The sequence below is a fragment of the Rhinoraja longicauda genome, chromosome 28 (genome assembly GCF_053455715.1).
Source record: "Rhinoraja longicauda isolate Sanriku21f chromosome 28, sRhiLon1.1, whole genome shotgun sequence".
Taxonomy (NCBI): domain Eukaryota; kingdom Metazoa; phylum Chordata; class Chondrichthyes; order Rajiformes; family Arhynchobatidae; genus Rhinoraja; species Rhinoraja longicauda.
In genome coordinates this window covers 10,158,057-10,182,220 of record NC_135980.1, presented here as the reverse complement: position 1 = coordinate 10,182,220, position 24,164 = coordinate 10,158,057, and the positions used below count along the sequence as shown (strand labels likewise).

The following is a 24,164-nucleotide window of genomic DNA, read 5'->3' as shown; positions in this document are numbered from 1 at the left end:
ATCTCCATTCTAAATGGCCTACCCCTTATTCTTAAACTGTGGCCCCTTGTTCTGGACTCCCCCAACATTGGGAACATGTTTCCTGCCTCTAATGTGTCCAATTCAGCTGAAGGTCAGCAGCTTCTCACTAACTATGCTCTGTCCACAGAGTAGAAATGCACTGGGGCGCCAGAACAACTAAGAGCACTTGCAAGACAGTTGCCAAGGGAACGCTGACAGCCACCATGAGTTGATTTTGGAAAACTTCTTCAGCAGTCATGGATATTCTTAGGGCCAAATAGATGTTGTGATGGTCCGTGACAGAGAGAAGGAGTTGCGTGGTTGAGGAAAGAGGAAACTGGTGTTGGAGTTACCAGTATCACATCCAGATGATGCTCCACGGAGTGCCTGGGCAGAGAGCAGCTGCCAGGGTTGCCACCTCCTCCTCGTATCTCCTTCTCCTCCACGTGTTCCTGCTCTCCACCAGACCACCATGAGGCTGGCGGCAAGGGCCAGTTTGTGGGCTTGTGCAGCAAACAGATGACCACCAAAATATCATGACCCGCTCTGCCCAACATTACTGGCTCTTCTGCAGTGGTCTGGGCTGCAATGGCATTGTTTCAGCATGCCACACAATTGCTCCATCACACTTTCAGTTTAGTTTAGTTTAGAGATGCAACGTGGAACAAAGGCCCTTTGGCCCATTGAGTCCACGCCAACCAATGATCATCCCTACACTAGTTCTATGTCATCCCAGTTTTGCATCCTACACACTATGGGCAACTTACAGAGGCTAATTAACCTACAAACCTGAATGCCTTTGGAATGTAGGCGGAAACTAGAGCACCCGGAGAAAACTCACGTGGTCATAGGGAGAATGTACAAACTCCGTACAGACAGCAACCATAGTCGAGATTGAGCCTCTGTGTCGCCCTAGTATAGGGGCTTGGCTGTCAATCTCTGCATCGCGCGTGTAAGTGTGTGTGGGTGTATGTGTGGGCGTGTACAAGGCGGACTATGATGTCTGAGGTCAATTGTCAACATGGTGCTGGGTCACCCAGTAACCATCCTGGGGTTAGCAGCAGGTTTCTTGTCAGGGTCACTGGCACTGACCCACCTGATCAGTATGCCTTGGTCGAAGGTGAGCTGGGCACCAACCAGAGTGCAGCTGCCCTGTGGCTCCTGCAAAGACCATCGGGTCCCTGGCATCCTGTACCAAGTGAAGTCTACGTTCAATGCTACCCCTGCCTGCTGTGCACGGCAACAGAGGTTGAAACCTGATACTTCCTTTAATCACAGAGCCTCTGTGACCTCCCTCACACAACATTTGATGGAGCAACTGCAAAATGTTGCACATATCTACCTCCAGAGTGGAAGAAGCCAGGTTTAAAAAAGTTGATCACCAAAATCATCTTGACAGCTTATGGGCATTGAAGTGCTCCTTGGTTGCTGAGTTATGGCTGAAGTGGGTGGCATAATAAGGCATGATGACGCACACATTATTCTTTGCTGAAGTTCAGACTTGCTCCGTGAGCACTCTGAAAGGAATTCACCACTACCAGCAGCTTTTGGCTTCTCTCTTCCAATAGTTTGTTCTATTCTTTATTGGCTCTGATTTTTAATCAAGTCTGTCTTGAATTGAATGACAATGATCAAGAATAGCTCTGGTAAGAGGTTGGGGTTCAAAAATCTTTTCCAACTTTACTTTTCCAAAGTTGATCAGTCTGTGTTGAATGGTAAAATAAAGAGGATGTCAATGCACTGTGAAAAAGAACACGTTATGATTCCTTGCATTATATTTGAGTCATAGAGTCGTACAGCCTGGAAACAGGCCCTTCAGCCAAACTTTCCCACAACATGTCCCAGCTACACTGGTCCCACCTGCCTGTGTTTGGCCCATATCCCTCTAAACCTGTGCTATGTACCTGTCTAATTGTTTCTTAAATGTTATGATAGTCCCTGCCTCACTACCTCCTCTGGCAGCTCATTCCATACACCCACCACCCTTTGAGTGAAGTTACCCCTCAGATTGCTATTAAACATTTTCCCCTTCATCTTTAACCCATGTCTTCAGCTCCGCAATCCCCTACTCTGGGCAAGAGACTCTATGTGTCTATTGATCTATTCCTCTCATGATTTCATACACCTCTATGAGATCACCCCTCTCCCTATAGCTCAGACCCATGAGTCCTGGCAACATCCTCGTAAATCTTCACTCTATCCTTTCCATCTTGATAATATCTTTACTATAATAGTGCCCAGAACTGAAAATAATATTCTAAATGCAGCCCAACCAATGTCTTATATAACTGGAACATGACCTCCCAACTTCTATACTCATTACTCTGACCAATGAAGGCCAATGTGCCAAAAGCCTTTTTGACCACCCGATCTACCTGCGACTCCACCTTGTCGTTCCTGCATCTACACATACATGGTATCTTCTGAAGGGGTGGCTACCATTTTACCAGGCTCCAAGTGAAACAAGATTGTGCACCTTAGGATAAGGTTGGTCAAGACCTGCTACACCACAGCCTGAAGCAGCTTGTAACTGACACAATCTAAAGCATCAGACCTGCGCAGGTTCGTATGGTGAGAGGAAACTCACCATCATCTCATCTAGCAGTGGTTGCTCTACTTTCTGAGGAGTTGTGAACAAGATTAAACATTTGTGCACTCGCGTGTGTGAATAGCCCTACAATTGAGCATCTCATGACAGGGAGATCATAAACTGTCTAAATCTCAATTGCCTTTGAGAAGGTGCCTTCTTAAAGTCACGCTGTCTATATGGTGAAGATAATCCCAAGCCGTCCGTAGAGAGTGCAAAGATTTTGACCAACAATGAACAAGCAAAGAGACATTTCCATGCCAACTTGCCGTGCAACTTGGACAGAAGGTTGCAGCTGTGGCGTTTCCATTCACCTGTTGTTTTGACTTTTAGTTGTTAGTTTTGGCATCTTGAGATTCGGCTAAACAATCCTAGGTGAATTACTGCAATGCTTCGCATCCAGTGTTGATATTAATACTCTAAAGAGTGAAGGTCTGGACAAAATGCACTGTCAATGACATGACTCCTCAAATGCAACTCCGGGGTAAATTGAGCAGACTACTCCTCCAGTCCCTGGCGTGGAAGAGATGCAGAAGACGTTAAGATCAAGAATAGTTCGTCAGAATGGATAAGGTGTAATGGTAAGACCATTCCAGTGAGATATTATTTATGAAACAGCCACAAGCAGATCAAGTAAAGACATTAGGAGGAATCTCTTCGCAAGAGTGTGGTGAGAATGTGGAACTCACTGCCACATGGAATGGTTGAAGCAAATAGCATTGATGCGCTGGAGTGGAGGCTTGATATGTACATGAGGAAAATGTGGATGGAAGGGACATGGGCAAGTTGGAGAGAGGTGATCAGCATTGGCAGAGGCCCTGGTGGCATGATGCCCAGTGGGGGTCAAATGGTCTGTTTCTTCGGTGGAGGGTCTATTTAATTTGATGCATTTTTACTTACCACACTACCTTCTCCAGAATCAGCAGGTGCAGGAGCATTTGCATCAACAAAGGTGGTATTAACTGATGAATTGATTGTATCCCCAGGCAGGGCTGAGCTGGGGTTGACTGAGAGGCTTGTCAGAGCTGTTTGTGGCAGTGGACTTATGGTGGGCTGCAAACAAAATTAGAAATAAGCTAAATTCACAATTTAAGAGAATTGTCAGAGAATAGCTCTAAAAAAGGTGTGAGCTTTAATAACCTTAATCATTACTTCTCTAAAGCTGGACCAGTCTTTTCTGAGTGGCAAAATTTAAAATAAAAAAATAGGATGTCAACACACTGTGAAAACAACATGTGATGATTCCATGCATTATTTTTTGGTTCCTGCGTCCACACAAACAGCTTTCCTTTCAATAGAACGGGCCTCCCTGGTTCTGTAATACAGTGTTGTATTGCTTGGATTCGCAAGGAAACATGTTTTCCATTCATTCACACGATATCACTGATACGGCCTCTGTTTATTTCCCATCCACACACTGCCAATTGCACTAAGTTACTCCCTAAATCATTGGTCCCATGCAAGGTTCCATGCACGGTGGCGCAGCGGTAGAGTTGCTGCCTTACAGCGAATGCAGCGCCGGAGACTCAGGTTCGATCCTGACTACGGGCGCCGTCTGTACGGAGTTTGTACGTTCTCCCCGTGACCTGCGTGGGTTTTCTCCGAGATCTTCGGTTTCCTCCCACACTCCAAAGACGTACAGGTATGTAGGTTAATTGGCTGGGTAAAATGTAAAAATTGTCCCTAGTGTGTGTAGGATAGTGTTAATGTGCGGGGATCGCTGGGGTGGCGCGGACTCGGTGGGCCGAAGGGCCTGTTTCCGCGCTGTTTCTCTAAATCTAAAATCTAAATTTCTGGAGAGCAGTCAACACTGAACCAGTTTGTTGTTGTGGAGCTGGTGGAGGGCGGCCTGCATTTGTCCTTTACTGAAGTGAATCATGTGACAATCTGGTAGCTTCATGGTTACTTGTATTCCAGATGTATTTAATCATCTGAAGTTACCTTTCACGTTGAGATTAGAACTCGTGCCTTCAGATCATTGAACCAGCTGGCTGGATAACTAGTTCACAACCATGATGCCCAAATGATATCAAGGTCCCAAAAGGCCATTTGTGGAGAGCAAAAAATGAGTTAACAATTCATATCTGTGACATTCGATAAATCATTAATTTGAAATATGAACTTGGTTTCTCTCCACTTATGTTGTCTGACCTGCGTTACAGCATTTATTTTTGTTTTTTATGTTAGATTTCTCAGGTCCTGGAATATGTTGCTTTTAGCATAATTCGGCTGTTTACAGATGGAGATGTACTTATCGGTGCTAAGATGGGGGATAGGAGGTGCTGTCATAGCACTGGACATGGGGTGGTGAGGCTGTGTGCCTTCTACTTCCATTCCTGGGGATCTGCATTGTCCTCCTTATCTGGGACAGGGCAGGGCTGCCAAAGATCACAGTCAATGCTGCTTTTGATCAACTCATTTGATTGTTCCAGTGAACTTTCCTCCTCTCCTCTTGGTGAACTATCTAAAATTGGGAAATTTCCCAAGGAGTCAACCAGAGAGTGGACGTCACCCAAAACTGGAATCTCCCAGCAGAAGACAAAACCTTTGCTGTGACCCTACCACGCTAAACACTGAGATCGGCAGTGAAGAATTGTAATCCTTAAAGTGGAAAGGCGCCAGGTATATTTCAAGAATATAGTGGTCAAATTCTGATTTATATGAATATCATCTCCATGAATGATTTTAAGGCTAACATATTTAATCAATAAAAAGTAGTTTTCAAGACAGAAAGCATATGAGCTAAATGAGCCATTAACACTATTGATGCTTTGCAGTGCTAGCTTTGGTTCATTGTGTAAGATACCAAAATCAAAATGTCATTTTGATGGAAATTATTAGTTTACAAAAAGTAGAGAAATATTTTGCAACATATCAACCACAGAATCTTAATATGCTAATGTTTTAAGATCAGGCTACTGGATCACTGGCGGCACGGTAGCGCAGCGGTAGAGTTGCTGCTTTACAGCGAATGCAGCGCCGGAGACTCAGGTTCGATCCTGACTACGGGTGCTGCACTGTAAAGAGTTTGTACGTTCTCCCCGTGACCTGCGTGGGTTTTCTTCGAGATCTTCGGTTTCCTCCCACACTCCAAAGACGTACAGGTATGTAGGTTAATTGGCTGGGTAAATGTAAAAATTGTCCCTATTTGGTGTAGGATAGTGTTAATGTACGGGGATCGCTGGGCGGCACGGACTTGGAGGGCCGAAAAGGCCTGTTTCCGGCTGTATATATATGATATGATATGATTAGTTATTAGCCAGGGTTTTTGTTGAGATTATATGAATCAGGAGCAGGAGTAGGCCATTCTGCCTCTCAAGCCTGCTCCACTATTTAATATGATTCTCTACCCAAATCTGCATTTCTTGATTAGAATGGGTGTCAAGGGTTATGGGGAGAAAGCAGGAAAATTAGATTAGGAGACAAAGATCAGCCATGATTGAATGGCAGAGTAGACTCGATGGGCCGAATGGCCTAATTCTACTTGTGAACTTGTGCATTCATGTCTCTCTGCGGCGACTGTTCATCCCTTTCTTTTTAACTATCTATCAACCTCTGCCTTGTCTTTTGGCTTTTACAGGTGTTCAGGAAATCAGGTATTTATAATCATTAAAATAACTTCACTCAGGAGATGTATCAAACTTTCTGTCTGTGTAAAATTAAATTAAAATAAATAACTGCACCCACAGAGTCAAAGTTAAACTGACAGTTACATTTTCCATTATCTGCCAGGCCATTTCACTCATGTCACTGACCGACAGAGTTTGTCTGCTTTGGTGCTTCTATTTTTGTTTTTATTGACTAAAATTCAGAAAATCCAACCCCAGTTATTAGTTCTGTAGGAAGGAACTGCAAATGCTGGATTAAACCAAAGATAGACACAAAATGCTGGAGTAACTCAGCGGGACAGGCAGCATCTCTCGAGAGGAATGGGTGACGAGACCCTTCTTCAGACCCGAAACATCATCCATTCCTTCTCTCCAGAGATGTTGCCTGTCCCGCTGAGTTACTCCTGCATTTTGTGTCCATCCTAGTTATTCGTTACTCGTACCACTCTACATGACGGCAATTGTTACAACATGCTCCTTCAAAGATAATGGGCTGATTTAAATTCTACAATAGTTCATTGGGAACACTGTCTAAATATCAGGCCTTGCTTTGGTAGTGACATTATATCATATAAGTGTAAGAAAATAACTGCAGATGCTGGTACAAATCAAAGGTATTTATTCACAAAATGCTGGAGTAACCCAGCAGGTCAGGCAGCATCTCAGGAGAGAGGAATGGGCGACGTTTCGGGTCGAGACCCTTCTTCAGACTGATCATATAATATTCACCTGCTACTTTTGATCTATTTCCAGTGGCATTCTGCATCAGACCACTGTTATTTCATTGAGAAATGAACAAAGGCAGATGTCATGGAGATGTCTGCCCAGATGACATGGAATATTTGGACTACCTGTGTTGGAAGAGTGAGTAAAAGTGCGGCACGGTGGCACAGCGGTAGAGTTGCTGCCTCACAGCGAATGCAGTGCCGGAGACTCAGGTTCGATCCTGACTACGGGCGCCGTCTGTACGGAGTTTGTACGTTTCCCCGTGACCTGCGTGGGTTTTCTCCGAGATCTTCGGTTTCTTCCCACACTCCAAAGACGTACAGGTACGTAGGTTAATTGGCTGGACAAATGTTTTTTTTTAAATTGTCCCTAGTAGGTGTAGGATAGTGTTAATGTGCAGGGATCGCTGGGCAGAGTGGACCTGGTGGGCTGAAGGGCCTGTTTCTGCGCTGTATCTCTAAATCTAAAAAAAAAATCTGAATCTAAATCTAAATCTAAAAGCCTGTGATTGAAATAAGCTGAAGCAACGAAAGCAGCCAGAGCAAAGATATGTGACAGGTTTAGAACTCTATTGCTTATAAATGTGCACCTTGGAATGTGGCAGCAGAAGTGAGTTGAAACATCAGCACAAACGGCCAGTTCAAGATAACAAATGAAGGGGCATCCCGTTCTATGGCCTTGACCTCACACTGTAGCTGTCCATCATTTCACCTGCTTGTAGCCATTGAGACACCCACCACATAATCACTCTGGCATTACTCCATGAAGTGAGTACATTATACACTGTACGCCAACCTAGTCCCCTTACATTATTTATTGCTTCTAATTCATACCATTTGTAATCCCCTTCATCCTGAGCTCATTAGGTGCACAACTCAGCAGTCTTGAACTGGTATATCTCAATCCGAGACATATTCTGATACATAGATATGCATCGGATGTAAAGATGTAAAGCTTGATTTCAATATTGATTAAGTCAGAAATACCTAAAATCTGAAATACTTTCCGGTGTAATGGCTATGGATGCAAATCATATGACTAAGATATACAAACAGATGATTATATAATTGATGACAAGCTATTGAAATGATTGCCAGTGACACCTGTATTTGGGCAGCAGATGTGAATACTTGAAATTGTGAGAAGGACAATGATGACAATTGTGAAAATATGCTCCTTCACAGACAGTGTGATGAATTAAAGTCTACACTGGTTCACTGGGGGCATTGTGATGTATTGGACTTTGTTTCATTTATGGCATTATGCCATAAAAGATTCGCCTGCCGGTTCTAATCTACTTCCAGCTGAATTCCACATCGCAGTATTTCACTGAGGAAGCAATAAGCACACGTCAAAATCCACAGCTTCTATTTTCAGGTAGTCTTTAACCCATTTGTGTTAATTTGATTAATGTCTCTGTGAAATAGGGCACAAAGGAATGGTCTACAAATCTGCTCAAAATTTTTCCACGAACATTGCAGCAACTATTTCACTCCACGATAGATGGCAATCGTGCTGCTTTCTTGAACAGGCTGAATAATTCTACCAAGGAGCCAATAGAAGTGGCATTACAGCAAGAGGGCTAAGGCATTATAAAACCTGAAACTATTATTGTACTGCTTTGCCTAATTTATCTACTCATTTATTTTACTTATGCAGTTATATAAGATATTGGTAAGGCCGCATTCAGAGTACTGTGTCCAGTTCTGGGCACCATGTAATAGGAATAATGTTGTCAAGCTAGAAAGGGTGCAGAGAAGATTTACAAGGATGTTGCCAGAACTCGAAGGATTGAGTTATAGGAGTAGGTTGAGCAGGCTGGGACTCTATTCCTTGGAGCACAGGCGGATGACGGTTCATCTTGTAAAGGTGTACAAAATCATGAGAGGAATAGATCGGGTAAATGCACAGAGTCTCTTGGCCAGAGTTGGGAAATCGAGAACTAGAGGACATAGGTTTAAGGTGAGGGGGAAATGATTTAATAGGAACCTGAGGGGTAACTTTCTCACACAAAGGATGGTGGATGTATGGAACAATCTGCCAGAGAAGGTAGTTGAGGCAGGTACTATCACAACGTGTAAGAAACATTTGGACAGGTACATGGATAGGACACGTTTAGAGGGATATGGATCAAACACAGGCAGGTGGGACTTGTGTAGATGGGACATGTTGATCGATGTGGGCAGGTTGGGGCAAAGAGCCTGTTTCCACACTGTATGACTGTATGACTTATTAAATCAATTTGAATCACCCAATCTTCACATCTTTTCTTGATTAATAATTCAGCTTTAAAAGGTTTTTACTTTCTGCAAATTATCCTCTACCTTGTACAGATTACTAAAGTCCTAACATTTCACCTGAACAAATAGCGGGTGCTGAATGAGATGGGATGAACGTAGAATTCATTCTTTGCCAGCGGCAGGTCTTGTTGTCCAACTTTATATATTTCTATTCCATCACTAATACTTCTGCTCAGCATGGGTGGGAACGAGACAAACCAAAGCAGATGAAAATCTCCTCTGATCTAATGTCAAAAGACTACATAATATCAACAGATTTTTAAGCTATTCTAATCACTGAATGTAAGTCCTACAGCTTCATAATTCCTATTAGGGCCACGATGTTAGATTAATTGAGTTGGTCAAACCTTTGCCTCTCAGTTAGCTGGTCTGAATTCTAATCCAGGAGTTAATCAGGAACCTAAAGCTGGTGAAGTCTTGATTCGCTTCCGCAGGTGTTCTAGACTGATGTCCGATCTCAAGGGCAGTTTATCTCAGCATGTGATAATGATGACTCAGTCCCATTACTGCTTGGGCCTGCTGCCCTGAAAAGAATCATAGATATACAGCGCAGAAACCGGCCCTTCAGGCCACCGAGTCCCTGCTGGCCATCATTGAGTCACAGAGTCATACAGCACGGTATCAGGCCCTTCAGCTCATTGAAGCACTGTTGCCCATCATTGAATCACAGTGTCGTACAGCATGGAAACAGGCCCTTCAACCCACTGAGTCTCTGCTGACCATCACCCATCCTTTCACACTTACCCAACATTAATCCGATTACCTATTGCCCTGATCCAGTTCCATATGGCCTATCTTGCTGGCTAAGGCTACGGTGGAGACGTGATCAGGCTCCAATCTACACATGCCCTGCTCATTGTGACTGCCTTGACCTGCTCTCATACACTGAGCTCCTCAGGAAAACTTTGGAAAAAGGTGGTGCCGTGGTCTAGCTATTCCACTGTCAAAACTGTCAGCTCCCATTGTTTTTCATTCCCTGGCGTTCGCAGATATTTTAAAAAACTGATGTAAGAATTAAATAATTAAAAATGCAAATAGCATAAAAAATTATTTTAATAATTAAACCAAGAAAGCATGTGCAAATAACTTTTAAAACGTAACTTACCTCATTGTTAAGTTTCTTAGGGCGGCACGGTGGCGCAGCTGGTAGAGCTGCTGCCTTACAGCGCCAGAGGCCTGAGTTTGATTCTGATCTCAGGCGCTGTTTGTGTGATGTGTGACCACTTGGGTTTCCTCTGGATGCTCCGGTTTTCCCCCACGTCCCAAAGACATGGGGGGGTTTGCAGTTTAATTGGTCTCTGTAAATTGCCCTTTGTGTGTAGGGAGTGGACTATTGACTATTGATATTGGATGTGAACATGGGATAACATAGGAGGAACGGGTGATCGACGGTTGGCATGGGCTCAGTGGGCCAAAGGGCCTGTTTCCATGCTGTATCTTTCAAACAATCAAAACCCATAGCAAAGCTCACGGACAAACGGGCAGGAGTGCTTCCTGCCTTTGAAAGTGAAAGTGGGATAACATAGAACTAGTGTGAACAGGTGATTGATGGTTGGTGTGGACTTAGTGGACCCATGGATCTGTTTCCATGCTGTATCTTTCAATCAATTCAAGCAATCAATTCCTGTCAGCTCCGCGCCTGTGAAGTGAATGGATGGTGGGTTCTGCAACGCACTCCGATTGCAAGGAATCCCAGCCAGTTCCCGCAGTGCTGTTGGGTTGCATGTGAAGTCCAGTGGTGAAGGGCAACAGGCAAAGCACTGCCTGAGCTTGCCCTTCAAGTCTGCGGCTTTGGAACCCCAAAGATTGCAGGTGCTTACCTGAACAAATGCCGGCAGTTTGTGGCAAACTTTCTGGGAAGAATAAACGAACATTCCGGGAGGCGTTTTAACCGTCTCTGTGCCATGTCCCGCATCATCATGCAACGTAAAGGACCAAATGTAGACTAGGCAGCCGTTTCAACAAACTCCTGCGTTCTGTCCACCGAGGCCTGATGGATCTTCAGCTTGCCAACCATTTTATCTCCCCTTCCCGTTCATACACCGGCCTTTCAGTCCTGGGCATCCTTCATTGTCAGAGTGAAGCCACTGACAAACTAGAGGATCAGTACCTCGTATTCTGCTTGGCTACCTTACCACCCAGGTCATGTTGTCCATCTTTCCACATTTCTATTCCATCACTAATACTTCTGCTCAGCATGGGTGGGAATGAGACAAACCAAAGCAAATGAAAATCTCCTCTGATCTAACGTCAAAAGACTACATAATATCAGATTTTCAAGCTATTCCAATCACTGAATACAAGTCCTACAGCTTCATAATTCCTATTAGGGCCACGATGTTAGATTGATTGAGTCAGTACAACCTTTGCCTGTCACTGCTTGGGCTTGCTGCCCTGAAAAGAATAATAGATATACAGCACGGAAACAGGCCCTTCAGCCCACTGAATCCCTGCTGCCCATCATTGAGTCATAGTGTCATGCAGCACGGAAACAGGCCCTTCAGCCCACTGAATCCCTGCTGCCCATCATTGAATCACAGTGTCATACAGCACGGAAACAGGCCCTTCAGCCCACTGAATCCCTGCTGCCCATCATTGAGTCACAGTGTCATACAGCATGGAAAGGTGGCAGCATCGGTGGAAAAATATTCCTTTTTTTGTGGGACTGGACAACAGCAGCATTTGTCGCTGGTCCTGAAATTTCCTTGAGTTGAAGAATCAGTAAAGATTTGGTTGGTCAAATGAAAGACAGGGAAGGACAGGAGACCTCCTTCCTTGAAACTCATGAGTGAACTGACTACATTAGTTTCATTGTCAGCCATACCGAGACCAACTTTACTTCCATTGGTAGGACCCCAATATCATGTTGAACTCCACCTGCTCGAAGTGGGTGTTGAGCAGCTAAAGTCCATAAAGGGACTTTGACAGACCACACCACAGCCAAATGTATAGGCAAAAAGAATTGCAGCTGCTGGTTTAAATCGAAGGTAGACACAAAATGCTGGAGTAACTCAGATGCTGCCTGACCCGCTGAGTTACTCCAGCATTTTGTGTCTGCCCCAAAGCCAAATCAATCTCTAAAAATGTAAAATATTCCATCTACTCTTACTACATCACTCCAATCCTACAGCGCCAAATGTCCATTGTAGAGCCCTGAACACCTTGCACCAATCCTCCCAAAATGAGCAAACGTCCAGCTGTGCAGTGCACTGGAAGAATCGATAGAGGCACCACACGCCACTCCTCACTCTACCGATCGATTGCCAGGCTGCAAACACTCCAATGGACGCAACAGTTTCGAGGAATTATGCCAGACCTCAAAATGCCTCCAGCAGATGCCATGATTAAACGCTACTAAAACCGACACACGGTGTTGTGCGCATTTCATTTCCATACCTTATCTATCCACCGTACATGCACATTACTGGCAATAGCAACATTTACTCTCTATTTCTGAATGCCCTTACATTGAGAACTGAGAATAAACGGTGGTGCAGTGGTAGAGTTGCTGCCTTACAGCGAATGCAGCGCCGGATACTCAGGTTTGATCCTGACTACGGGCGCCGTCTGTAAAGGAGTTTGTACGTTCTCCCCGTGACCTGCGTGGGTTTTCTCCGAGATCTTCGGTTTCCTCCCACACTCCAAAGACGTACAGGTATGTAGGTTAATTGACTGGGTAAAATGTATAAATGTAAAAATTGTCCCTAGTGTGTGTAGGATAGTGTTAATGTGCGGGGATCGCTGGGCGGCGCGGACTCGGTGGGCCGAAGGGCCTGTTTCCGCGCTGTATCTCTAAATCTAAAAAAAAAAACATCTTCCCCCTCAGGCCAGTGAGGGTAAGGGTGACAAATGTCCTCCACCAAAGGACATTGATGAACCAGATTTTTCTTTTATAACCCAGCAATTTATTGTAAATAAAATTGAATTCTGGATTTTTTAAACTTTAACTATTTGAATTTAACTCACCATAGTGGGTTTTGATCTCATGCCTCTGCTTGGATGGTATATAACTCGATCTGCCAGACCATAACCCGACAACCACACTATGTACAAGGCTTCGATCCTGACCTTGGACGCTCTCTCCTTGGGGCTTTACCTGTGAATGTATGAGCTTCCTCTGGATGCTCCAGTTTCCTCCCACATTACTGAGATTTGAAGAATAGTTGGTTAATTGCCTGTTGTAAATTGCCTCAAGTGAGTGAGAGTCTGGGGGAAGGTTGGAGATTGAAGGTTGATGGGAATATGGGTATTTAAAATAATAATAATGTATTTAATAATGGGTTAAATTAACTAGATGGTTGATGTAGTTCGAAGGGCCTGTTTCCATGTATATCTCTCCATGACTGTAACTTACCAGTGAGGGGGTGAGCATTGTATTATTATGTAAAAGAAGGCCAATAACTAGCAATTTTCAATGGCGTAATCCATAACTTGAGCCAACTGAAGCAAAATGACACTTTCCATTCACAACCATCTCAGCTTAACAACGCACGATCACCAACGATTGACAACGTCTTTGAAGTTGAGAATGAATTGGTACTTGCCTGGAAAATGGAAAGGTTGGTTTTGGAGGACGATGGTGTGTGGCTTCTCACTGCTAAGCTGTTATTCTCGCTGGATTCACACTCATGAATTGTTACTATTTTCAGTGAAGGTGGTGAGATATGCAAATGAGTTAATCGAGCATTCTTTAAATGGTGAAAATCCCCTTCGGTCAGAGTGTACCTAAACGAAGAAAGAAACAAAAAGAAGTGTTCATAGAGTCTTGCCCCAGGGCCATTGATTCCCACGTAGCTTTTGTGATTTGCCTTTTGGCTGCTCTATTTATCATATTGCTTGGAGCTACAACAGTAGCTAAAGATACCAGGATAAATTTCACACTCCTGTTCTCTCTACGGGAAAGTTGGGTTGAAAATCTAGCTGCCTGTTTCAACTGGAACCTGTGCCAAATGACAGATCCCAAGTAAGAATGTGGATTTAAATACATGATCTGGGTCAGATATTACCATTTTACTCATGATACACTACTCTGCAAGGCATCTGGAAATAATTTGTACTTGATACTGGTTTGACAAATGTGTAATGCACTCAAATGGCATTCCACCGATTGCGATTATAATCATGGTTTTATTCTGGTGCTTAAGAGTGGAAAGTCAATGAAAGAGTTAAGCATCTCCCTGTTATTGCCCCTGAAGCTCGGGAACTCAATCAATATCAGAATTGAAATAGTGGATATATGAACTATCTACCTGGTGGTGTTTGAAGTCAAATTTAAAGTGAGGTTGATGCGTATCATGAAATGATCCTGCTTTGCTACCCATTGCCTGTGTGTGGACAGATAGCAGGATGAGAGCTTTTTATTTACATTATGCCCTTGTTTGCTTTGCTTACTTTTTGAACTTGTGCTTTTGATCGTAGTGAAGTGTATACTTGTGCAACAAAATCCATCTCTACACTTTCCACCCTGCTGTACCTTCTAGTTTTCTTTGTCTTTTTTGATTAACTCAAGCTGCCTCCACTGAAATTATTTCATAAGTTCATAAGTCATAGGAGCACAATTAGGCCATTCAGCCTGTCGAATCTACTCCGCCATTTAATCATGTCTGATCTATTTTTCCCTCTCAACCCCATTCTCCTACCTTCTCCTGCCTTTCCTTCAGAGATGCTCAACCTTGAAGAAGGATCTCGGCCCAAAACGTCACCCTTTCCTTTTCTCCAGAGATGCTGTCTGACCCGCTGAGTTACTCCAGCTTTTTGTGTTTATCTTTGAAGTTTCAGTGATCAATATCCAAAAACCAATATCCAAAAGCCTTTCAAAAGCTTCCTGCACAATGGAAACCTCTTCAGTCCCTGTAATAATCTGATGAATCTGATTTTCCTAATGGTTTTATGGCCTTCCTATTTGAATGTCCATTAGGATGCTCGAGAAACGTTTCATACATGCAACACATAACACCTAAGGATTTTGTCAGCATCTCTCTTATCTTTCCACATCCTCTTCCGACCTAACAGCCTTTCTCATTTCCCGTCACAATGCGGTTTATCTTTCGATTTGGGGGATTAACTTTTTCCTTGATTCTTGCTAATGCTGGATTTAAAGATGTGTACTTTTTAACCTCACCAGCTCTGATGTTTGGATTAAATTTAACCTCAGGTATTTCAACCATCAGATATATATATATTTACAATGGATATGAAAGCAATCAGTAGACGGGCGTTCCTCAGTTTAAGGGGGAAAAGTTTAAACGAGATATGCAGGGCAAGTTTTTTTTCACACAGAGGGTGGTGGGTGCCTGGAATTCGCCAAAGATAATAGAGTGGAGCAAGTTAGACCACTCCGTCGAAATCACCTATACTGAAGTTTAGTACGCAAAGGAGCCATTTTAGTAGGCAAAACCCACCGTCCGTTATGCCTCTCGCAGTGTAATCAGTGTTTTGGGGTAACAATATGTGTGATGATACCATAAAAATGCAGAATATATCTCATCTATCAATTCACAGATTTTTGTTATTTTTCTTTTAAAATGTTTCTGCAAGTTTCTGCCTACTAAAATGGCGCCATGAGATACTATGGTTTTTAGGGTCAAGTGGTCTATCGTGCTCTGCTCTATTATCTTTCGAACAGAGATGGTGCTGGAGACGGACACAATAATAGTTTTTCTTAGGCTTTTAGAAAGGCACAATGGAATGGAGGGATATGGATCATGTGCAGGCAGAGATTAGTGTATCTTGGCATCATGTCAGCATAGACATTATGGGCCGAAGGACCTATTAATGTGTTATACTTTCCTACGTTCCATGTTCTATGTTTTGAGTTGGACAAATTTTTGCTTCACCTGAATTCAACTGCCTTCCCAACCCCTTTGCGAGGAGACACAGCACCTGAATTAAAGAATGTTCTGTGTAGGAAATTCCGTTTCCACTTAATATATTCATGTCAATAGTGTTGGATGAAACAGCTGTCAATTGCATCACCAAATGATCCCTTAAAAATCTGTTCGTGTAGCTCTTCAGTGGTCAATTATGATGGTGTTTCCTCTATGATTGGATTGGCACTGTTTGGGGAATTAGTCAGAAAAATGAAACTAGTTGTTCAGCCAGCAATTATTGTTTCATTTTAATATCATGAAAGATCGTTAATTCTTCCAATCTTTCCCAGAACCTTATGAATTATTTTGCAGGTCGTTTTAAAGGCGTATTACCATTTCACAGAATGCAAGCAGCACATTTTTGACCCAACTGGAAGTTGCGTAAAATTAATTAGCCGGGGGGAATTAAGAAATTGCTTATAAATTTTAGATCACATTTATGGTAAGACAACGCAATATGTTCTGTGATTGCAACTTCTTGTTATACCTACAGGCTTAAATAAGGCAGAAATATGGCTGTGAAAATTGTATCGCACCTTCACCCTTGACTTAATTTTGACAGTACAGACACTACCCGACTTACGTAAGGGTTACGTCCCATGCATACGTCTGATGTTACGTAAGGAAGTGCTACTGCACATGCGTAAATTTGACGTGGAACAACATGGGGGCTCCAAGGCAGAGACCAGGTGGGAGCTCCAAGGTGGAGACCCGGGAGGAGCTCCGAGGCGGAGACCAGGTGGGAGCTCCAAGCTAGAGACCAGATGGGAGCTCCAAGGCAGAGACCACTTGGGAGTTCCGAGGTGGAGACAACATGGGAGCTCTAAGGTGGAGACCACTTAGGAGCTCCGAGGTGGAGACCATGTGGGCATCAGTGGGCTTAAAGAATTGCTTATGTAAGTTCAAGTTTAGGTAAATGGCCTATTACGTAAGTCAGGGAGTGCCTATATTCCAAGATGGCTGCTCCATGACAGTAGGAATCTGCAAACGGCGAAAAAATGATATTCAGCAATCATTACTTGGGGATGTTTACCCTGAATATGTCCACGCTCGTAGTCTCTGCGAAATATGTGATCGACAAAGGAACATTTTGTCTCTTATGCTTTTCTATGTTTAATAATCACCAGCCTCCATCCAGCAAGGGCAGTTGTGACTGTGAAACGCAAGGTGCGTTGAGCAATTCAGATAACTCATTCAAGTAGAATTCTCTCTTTTATTACTGTTCCACATAAGTTTAAACAAATGCACAAAATGTTCCAGAAATAGTTGTTATCATGTTTCACACAGAACAAGTTAATTTCTCCTGAGATGCTGCCAGGCCTGCCAATTTACTCCAACATTTTGTGTCAAATATATCCAATCTCTGGACTCCAAGCTAAATTCCCTTGTTTATTCCTGAGCGATCCTGCTTCTCCCAGCTTATCCTCGTTTTTAATATACGTATAAAAAGCTTGGGATTTTAAAAAATCCGATTTACCAGCAATAGCTCCTTTTAGCCTTTCTAATCACCTGCTTGAGTTCCAATTCAGATTATTTCTCAAGACTCGGTGGCGGCATGGTGGCACTGTGGTAAAGTTGCTGTCTTACAGTGCTAGAGACCCAGTTTCGATCCTGACTATAGGTGCTGTCTGTATGGAGTCTATACATTCTTCCCATGACCGCGTGGGTTTTCCCCGGTTGCTCAAGTTTCTTCCCACACTCCAATGACGTACAGGTTTGTAGGTCAATTGGTTTCGGTAAAAATTGTAAATTGTCCCAAGTGTGTTGGATAGGGCTAGTATATGGGGACCGCTGATCGGCGCAGACTCGGTGGGCCGAAGGGCCTGTTTACACGCTGTATCTCTAAACTAAAACTAAACTTAACATAGACCTGATTATTCCACCAGTCACCCGTACCAACTGCAGGAACCATTCAATAAAACTGCTGTTAACAGCTATCAAACGGCATTTCCCTGAGGTGTTAGTTGCTTTATTGGTGGGGAATCAGGAGAATATTAAAATGTGAACACTTTGTTCTAATCGCACACAGCTGTGTGGTGAAGGTAAGGTCACTTTACAGCTTCAAAAAGTTAACCATGGTCTGCATTTGAAGGGTTAAAATTAAAGCTGGAGGAAACTTGTCCTCTGGTTTTGATCTTCAAGTCCCAGGCTAAAATAACCAACATTGTAATTTATTACGCCATACATTGGACAGCCAGGCATCTCACTGTGAAGAGTGGCATTGCTGTACCCCTTCTGCTTCATTATGTTGTCCTTTTGCTTCTGACAGCTTCACAGCTTCAGCGGGAGGTCCAAGTGCTGGTGAGTCGTTTGTAATTTACAGTTCCCATGAATAAAAAAAAGTTTATATTAATGGCAAGGCTTTTGAGACTTGCACTGTTTGATGTTGAATACTTCAGTTCCCATTAACTTCCTCTTCATGAAGCCAAATGAGGTCAGGTTGTACAGATTTTAAATCCAATTAATATTGCAACCCGAGTCTTGGTCAGCCTAGAGGAGAAGGGAGTATTCATGCAAATAAAGGGAAAGGAAAGCTGCAAAGGCACAATTCATCAGGAGATTCACGAGAAAACTGTGATTAGCATCGTAAAATGAGGGAGATGATATTCTCCTGATTTCCCACCAATAAAGCAACTAACATCTTAGGGAAATGCCATATGATGGCTGTTAACAGCAGTTTTATTGAATGGTTCCTGCAGTTGGTATGGGTGACTGGTGGAATAACCAGGTCCATGTTAAGTTTAGTAACATCTTAGAGGGACATGGTCCAGTTAAGTGCTGGAATGAGTGGATGATAATGAGCTTTAGACTTGAAAGATACAGCGTGGAAACAGGCTCTTCGGCCCACCGAGTCCACGCCGACCAGCGATCACCCCGTACACTAACACTATCCTACACGCCAAGGACAATTTACCATTTTACCGAAGCCAATTAACCAACAAACCTGTACGTCTTTGGGACGTGAGAGGAAACCGGAGTGCCTGGAGAAACATCAGGCGGTCACAGAGAGAACGTTAAAAACTCCGTACAGACAGCACCCGTAGTCAGGATCAAACCTGGGTCTCTGGCGCTGTGAGGCAGCAGGTCTCCCACTGTGCCATCCAATTTTAGACTTTAGCTGCAGGTTGACGAAGAGTAATCAGAACGTTTGTGAGGTCAGAGGAATCATCCCGCTCCTTTTAACTCCAGAAGCCAAATAAAAATAAAACCATCCCCTTTCTTGGAAATTGCTGGGGCTTCTGAAATATCCTGAGTGTGGCAGGCCTGTCTTCTGGAGGCTGAGGGCTTGCCAAGTTGCTTGCTAAGTCAGTGTGACTTCCATCAAACTTGAGAAATAGGCATGTAAATGAGTTTCTATTCCAGGATCTCTCAAACAGGTTTGAGAAGTATTTAATTAAGAGTATGATTGAAAATTAATGGAACAGAAAATTACTAGGCAGCTATTGCTTTAATCGGCATTTGATAAATTTGGATTGATCCTACAACTTTTGTTTTTGTAAGTGTTACCTTACTTGCCATGTCTTTTCTGGCGGAACTTTTCAAACCCATGACATTCATAATCTGGAAGGACATGAGGCAAGACATGGTGCAAATGGACTCTGACAAATGTGAGGTGTTGCACTTCGCCAGGTCAAACCAGGGCAGATTCTACACATTAAATGGCAGTGCTCTGGAGAGTGTAGCAAATACATTTGGGAGCATGGTTCCCTGAAAATGGTGGTTCAGGTGAACAAGGTGCCTTCATTGAAAAGAGTCACGAGTACAAAGGTTGGGGCATCATGAGTCAGCTATTCACGTGATTTGTTAGACAACACTTGAAATACTGTGTGCAGTTCTGGTCACCCAGCCAAAGGATGGATGTGTGGGAAGGAACTGCAGATGCTGGTTTACCCCGAAGACAGGCACAAAATGCTGGAGTAACTCAGCGGGTCGGGCAGCATCTCTGGCAAAAAGGAATAGATCGAGACCCTTCTTCAAACTTTCAGGGAAGAGGGAAACTAGAGATATGCAAAGGTAGAAAGAACAAATGAATGAAAGATATGATAAGAACAAATCACAGCCAGCCAGGTGTTCAAGGGAAGGTGGAGCCCACAATGGTCCATTGTTGGCTGTGGAGAAGGAGATAATGAGTGGATACAAACAGTGAAATAAGCAGGACGACAGTGAACCTAGTAGGACGACTAGGGTGGGGGAGGGACAGAGAGAGAGAGAGTGAGAGAGAGGGGATGTCATTATGTTGGAAAGGGTGCAGCAACTGATTCATCGGGATGCTACCTAGGGCTGCAGGCTTGTGTTCTGGGGGAGGTTGCACAGGCTGGAACTTTTGTTTGGTGAAGTGGACTTTGAGGCGTGACTTTATTGAGGTGTACAAGATCATCAGGGACATGAATAAAGTGATCGCTCATAGGCTTTTTCCCTGTGTAGAGGATTCGAAAATTAGAGATCGTAGGCTTAAGGTGAGAGGGGAACGAATTAAGAGGGACCTCAGAGGAACATTTCTGCTTAGAGGGTAGTTTGTATCCAAAATGATCTGCCAGAGGATGCTATAGAAGCAGATATAATTACATCTTTTAAAAGACATTTGGACAGATACATGGATAGGAAGGATTTAGAGGGCTGTGGGCGCTGGGCACGGTGGCGCAGCAGTACAGTTGCTGCCTTACAGTGCTTACAGCGCCAGAGAACAGAGTTCAATCTCGATTTTGGGTGCTTTTCTGTACGTAGTTTGTACGTTCTCCCCGTGACTCCGTGGGTTTTCTCTGAGATCTTCGGTTATCTCCCACACTTTAAAGACGTACAGGTTTTGTAGGTTAATTGGCTTGGTATAAATGTAAAATTGTCCCTAGAGTGTGTAGGATAGTGTTAATGCGTGCGGAATGCTGGTCGGTGTGGACTCGGTGGGCTGAAGGGCCTGTTTCCACCCTGTATCTCTAAAATAATTGCAGACAAATGAGGCTAGCCCGATATGCCAACTTAGTCGGTTTGGACCCGATGGGTCCATGCTGTACAGCTCTATGACTATAACTACCAGTCTGGCCACCTTTTCACGCGGCATTTAGGGTTCACCAACAAAGACCAAACTGCTAAAAGATGCCATATCCTGTAAAGAGGATCTACCACAATGACTCCAGGTACCTGTTTCCTGTGCAAGTGAAATAATAAACAAAAATCTCCAATCTCCATGATTAATTTCACCACAGCAATTATAAGAAGTTATATTTTGGAAGTTATATAAGAAGTTATATTTTGGAAAGATTGCAATAATTATATTCCAGTTTTGATCATGCCCTACCCTAAATCATCCCTCTAATGATTGCTTCAGTGAAATTGCTTCTTGTATTCATTTCAATGTATTAATTGTTTCATAAGCAAATACATTGCCGCTTCTTTCTATATTATGTTCAGTCCAGAAATCCACATATTCATCATTCCTGAATTATCAGGGCCAGCCTCTCCTGGGATCGTTTTATATATAGTTCTCCCTCGTGACATGCCCTAGAAAGCTTGTTTGTTGAAAGTGGAAAGAAAACCAGAAATTATTGTAGCAAATATACATTTACTATCCAACAGCTTGAAATCGGAAAACTCTTACCCTCCCTTTCCTACAATATATCGTAGGCAATACAGTGTGCTGCTTGTTGTTCCACTGCCTCACAGTTCCATTGACCTGGGTTCAATCCTGATCTTTGGTCCTGTCTGTTGGAGTTTGCACGTTCCCCCTGTGACAAAGTGAGCTTCTGCCAGCTGCCCAGGTTTCCTGTCACATCCCAAACATACAGGTGTTGGTCAGTTAATTGACCACTGTAAATTGCCACCAGAGTCCACAGAGGGTAATAGAGTCATACAGCATGTAAACAGGCTCTTTGAATTAACTCGTCCATACCAACCAAAATGCCCATCTAAGCTACTCCCATTTGCCTGTGTTGGACCCAGACCCTTCTAAACCTTAAAGGTAGACACAAAATGCTGGAGCAACTCAGAGGGTCAGCCAACATCTCTGGAGAAAAGGAACAGGTAACATTTCGAGTTGAGACCCTTCCTCCCGAAACGTCACCTATTCCTTTTCTCCAGAGATGCTGCCTGTCCCGCTGAGTTACTCGTGCATTTTGTGTCTATCTTTGGAGTAAACCAGCATCGGTGCAGTTCCTTCCTACACATTTCCTATCCACGAGCCTGTCCAAACATATGGATACAAAATACTGGAGTAACTCAGTGGGCCAGGCAGCATCTCTGGAGAACATGGATAGGTGACTTTTCGGGTCGGGTCCCATCTTTAGACTCATTGACCCGCTGAGTTACTCCAGCACTTTGTGTCCTTTTGTGTAAACTAGCATCTGCTGTTCCTTATTTCTACTTCATCTGGTGGAATGGTGGAATTTGTGTGGAGCTGATGGGAACGTTGGAAGGAAAGGTATAGATTAGAGTAAGGTTAGTGTAATTCTGTGATTGATGGTCAGTGTGGACAATGGGCTGAAAGTCCTGTTTCCATATTGTATCTCATTCTATAACTCTTTGTAGTGGTCAATCAAGTTTGTCCAATCACTCATTCCCTCTCATCCAGGCAACATTCTGGTAAATCTCTTCTGCACCTTCTCTAAAGTCACCACATCCTAGTCGGAACATGAACATCTAAAGGTTCCAATAATTTGTGTCCGTGTAAGCAAGTTAGTTTCCCAACTCTAGTCTTTAGTGTGTCAGTGTAAATGGTTTACGTTCCTCTTAGCATGTACATCTGACTTCACTCCTTCCTTCAACTCGGGGCGGCACAGTGGCGCAGCGGTAGAGTTGTTGCCTTGCAGCGCCAGAGACCGGGTTCGATACTGACGACGGGTGTTGCCTGTGTGGTGTTTGTAAATTTGTACGTTCTCCCCGTAACCTATGTGTGTTTTCTCCTGGAGCTCTCCAGGTTCCTCCCACACTCCAATGGCGTACAGGTTTGTAGGTTAATTGGCTTGGTATAATTGTAAATTGTCTCTAGTGTGTGTAGGATAGTGTTGGTGTGCGGGGATCGCTGGTTGCTGTGGACTCGGTGGGCCGAAGTGCCTGTTTCCGCTCTGTATCTCCAAGCTAAATTAAACTCCTTGTTCCTTCTCATGGCAATCTACTGACTTACTGCCAAAGGCATTTAATGTCATGCCTGGTTTCTTGATTGTTTCAAGTGAAATTTTAGCCAACGTGAATGACTGAAAATGACCTCATTGAATGTAATAGACTGATAACACAGTTCTTCCACGTTGAATATCAAAACCCATGACCATCTGCGCGGCGCCAGTACATGCACTACCTCCGTCCTTTCTCCTGTGTTTTCTTCCCATGGTCGAATAGTGATGCTTCATTGAAAGAAACCCTGCGGCCGGTTGAACAGGTGGAGAGAAACCGTTCTGTTTCCAAGTCATGGTAGCTGCCCGCTGATAAACACTCAGAATCGTCGACTTTGATGGTAATTTCTGTAAGATCGAAAATGATTACAGATTACAGCGTGACTGTACATTTCAGTTTTTGCTTTTCAAAAAATCTGCCGTAGCGCTTTTGGACACAATAAATTGTTTCCATGGCAACAGCACAATAGCCGGCGAACACAACAGAGAGGCAAAGATTAGCCTGAGAGGCTGCATTCTCTTGCTGTAGACGCTGGCCTTGAGAGGGGCTCTGCCTGAGCTGTGTAAAAATGCAAACCCTCAGTGTTACTGCTTGACAAACTGTTCAGCGTGACTATTTTCCAACAATTATGAGCTGCTTCCTGCTGCATCACGAAAAAATGTCACGATTATAAGCTATTAATTCCATCCGAAAACCGTTTTAAATAACTTTCATTACAGTTCAATGAGAGCTGGCGGCAGAGAATGCCCTCCAGGATTCAAAGAGCCTCGAAGATTATTGTCAAAATATAAATCGTGAGCTTGAATAAACTCTAACAGTAAAACAGTTTAGTTCGGTTTAGAGAGAGAGCGATCCCATTAGCACATTACCACTACACACAACTTACGGACAATTTATATTTATACCAAGCTAATTAACCGACAAACCTGTACGTCTTTGGAGTGTGGGAGGAAACCGAAGAAAACCCACGTGG

The 24,164-nt window shown here is 43.5% G+C and overlaps 1 protein-coding gene across 6 annotated transcripts in view; it reads right to left on the bottom strand.

The window, feature by feature from the left end:
- The window catches only part of cbarpb (CACN subunit beta associated regulatory protein b), a 169,423-nt gene that overhangs the window by 31,203 nt on the left and 114,056 nt on the right, over nt 1–24,164 (bottom strand). For 5 of the 6 annotated variants that reach the window (XM_078423656.1, XM_078423657.1, XM_078423654.1 and 2 more), the window contains 3 exons: nt 23,376–23,538; nt 13,766–13,946; nt 3,488–3,640 (listed from right to left, as the gene is read on the bottom strand). In XM_078423656.1, the coding sequence (XP_078279782.1) occupies nt 3,488–3,640; nt 13,766–13,946; nt 23,376–23,538 (497 nt within the window). The remainder of the gene's footprint in view (nt 1–3,487; nt 3,641–13,765; nt 13,947–23,375; nt 23,539–24,164) is intronic. The other variant, XM_078423653.1, reaches the window with a different exon arrangement.